General features: G+C 53.1%; 1 protein-coding gene across 1 annotated transcript in view; it reads left to right on the top strand.

The window, feature by feature from the left end:
• H257_19069 (hypothetical protein) overlaps positions 1-1,477 on the top strand; it is a gene marked incomplete at both ends in the record, with an annotated part of 1,785 nt that extends 308 nt beyond the window's left edge. The window contains 4 exons of the mRNA XM_009848218.1: positions 56-465; positions 515-762; positions 808-1,174; positions 1,219-1,477. Coding sequence (XP_009846520.1) covers positions 56-465; positions 515-762; positions 808-1,174; positions 1,219-1,477 — 1,284 coding nt within the window. The remainder of the gene's footprint in view (positions 1-55; positions 466-514; positions 763-807; positions 1,175-1,218) is intronic.
• Positions 1,478-2,258: the final 781 nt, after the last annotated feature.

Below are 2,258 nucleotides of genomic sequence, written 5' to 3'. Positions count from 1 at the left end.
AGCTGCTCGATTGTTGGACCAAGTCCTGTCCATCTGTTCCCATTTCTGACTCAAGTTGAGCCCGAAGAAGTCTCATTTCTATCTGCGCGAGGCAGAATGGTGTGGCAAGGAGATTTCGGCCGATGGAATCACCCATTCCCCAAGCCGAATTCAAGGACTCGTGGATTTGTCGCCGCCGACGACCGCGGCGGACCTCCAGCAGTTTGTGTGTGCCACCAACTGGATGCGTGCTAGCATCCCCGGCTACAACCAGCTGGTGGATCCGTTGCGACGTCTGCTCGACGTGGCCACCAAGGCAGCCGGAAGCTGCAAGAAAACGGCGTTAGTGCGTGTTGCACTCCCTGCCGTGGGATGGTCGTCCGACCATCTCAAGTGTTTCAACAACCCAAGTGGCTCGAACGTCAACATGGCCAAGTATCAGGCCGACAAGCTGCAGCGATGGTCGCTGGAGATGCCGACCTTCCCGTACACCATTGAGTGCGTCTCACGCGAACGTGTGGGGCGACCACCTGAGCCGATGGGGTTTGGCTCCGGCGGATCAACCAGTTGTGAATGTTCGCGAGTTGATCCATGTGGTGTCGCCCCTGCAACAAGTGGATTTCGAGTGGCCGACAGCCGCTACGATCAGCGGCATCCAACGTTCAACCATGGAGGGGGGAGGGACCCCCCCAAACGGCGTGGATTGGGACGACAACGGCGTGGATTGGGACGACGACTCCCATTTTTACGTGGACCCAGACGGACGAATCTGGATCCCAGACGGTGCTGTCGACCTACAGTAGCGGATTTGTGTGATCGCTCACCAAGGAGCCAGCGTGAAGGACAACATGAGTGGCTTTGTGCAGCAGTTCGCAGCAGAGTCCGCTGACTCCGCCGCGACCGCTCAGTGCCTGATGACGTGGTTTACCACGTTCGGCTGCGTTCACACATGGGTGCCAGATGGCGGCTCTCACTTCAAGAACGAAGTGACCGAGAAGGTGCGGAAGTGGGTGGGTGCCCACTATCACATCACAACAGCCTACAGTCCTTGGGCGAACATGACTGAAGAAGTAGTCAACCGACTAGTGCTGCGCGCCGTGAAGGCGCTGCTCAGCGAAATGAAGCTGAACGCGGACGAATGGCCGCACGTGTTGCCCCTCGTTCAGGGCGCCCTCAACCATCAACCGACGTCACGGTCCATCATGCGTGCCGACTGAAGATATACCACGAAGATGGTAGAGAGATGACTGAAGACCTCGAGGCGCAGATCAAGTTTGGCGATGGCGGATTTCATGTGGAGCGCCTGGACGAAGCGCGCTGCGTGGACGGCCAACATCAAGTTTTGATGAAGTGGCTTGGATTGGACGATGAAGTATCGTCCTGGGAACCTGCGGCGAATTTGCTGGACGACATCCCAGTCGTATTTCGCAAGTGGGCGGCGGCGAACAAGAAAGACCCTGCCGTGGCTGCCCTCATCAAGACACTGGACTTTCCGTAGGAGGGGAAGTGTTCTGCAGCGTGCAGAGCAATTGGGTCGCGCGTTAGTTTGACCCATTGCAAACACACACACCCTGTGTGTGTGGCGTGTCAAAACTTCCGATACCTTAGTGGAGGTACTGAGTACTTTAGTGAATGGTAGTCAGTAGGCGTCTCGTGGAGTGTTTAACATCACTAATATCAGTGTGTATATTTGCTGCCTTGACAAAGGTCCCGTGGCCGAAAGCCAAGAAGAAGCGGTAGACAAAACAGTGGGACAATTTGGTCTTGAGCCAAAGCAGCGACGGCCGCGGTGAAAGCGAGAAGGAGTGCGAACTTCATGATGGAAATTGGAAAATGAATGGTCTTTCACCTAGAACGAAGTCAATCCAATCGTTAACGTCAGACTGTGCTTGCACTACCAAGTGCCAAGGTTAACCAAATGGATGGTTGGGATGTGTACAACATACATACATACATGCACTCACGCAGTTCTTGTCCTCTTGTCATAAATATCCAACAGCGTGGCCGACAATCTTGCCAGAAAAACCCGCTAACGTTACTGTACCGGTATCGCACTGCCAAAGGATGAAGGATCCACATTGTGAAGAATAATTCCCTCATTAAAACATTTCCACTGTTGTTTTGACCCGAAATACTATTGGATAATGTGCACACTATCACCAAAATAATATAGCTCAGCGCAGAATTTAAATCATTCACCGGACTTGATTAATGTATGACCAAATGGGTAACATGCATAACGTTATACAGAGGTAACGTAAACTCTATAGTACGAAGTA

The sequence above is a fragment of the Aphanomyces astaci genome (assembly GCF_000520075.1).
Source record: "Aphanomyces astaci strain APO3 unplaced genomic scaffold supercont1.335, whole genome shotgun sequence".
Classification (NCBI taxonomy): domain Eukaryota; phylum Oomycota; class Saprolegniomycetes; order Saprolegniales; family Verrucalvaceae; genus Aphanomyces; species Aphanomyces astaci.
Note: the sequence above shows the minus strand (reverse complement) of the source record. Positions and strands in the feature narration are given on the sequence as shown.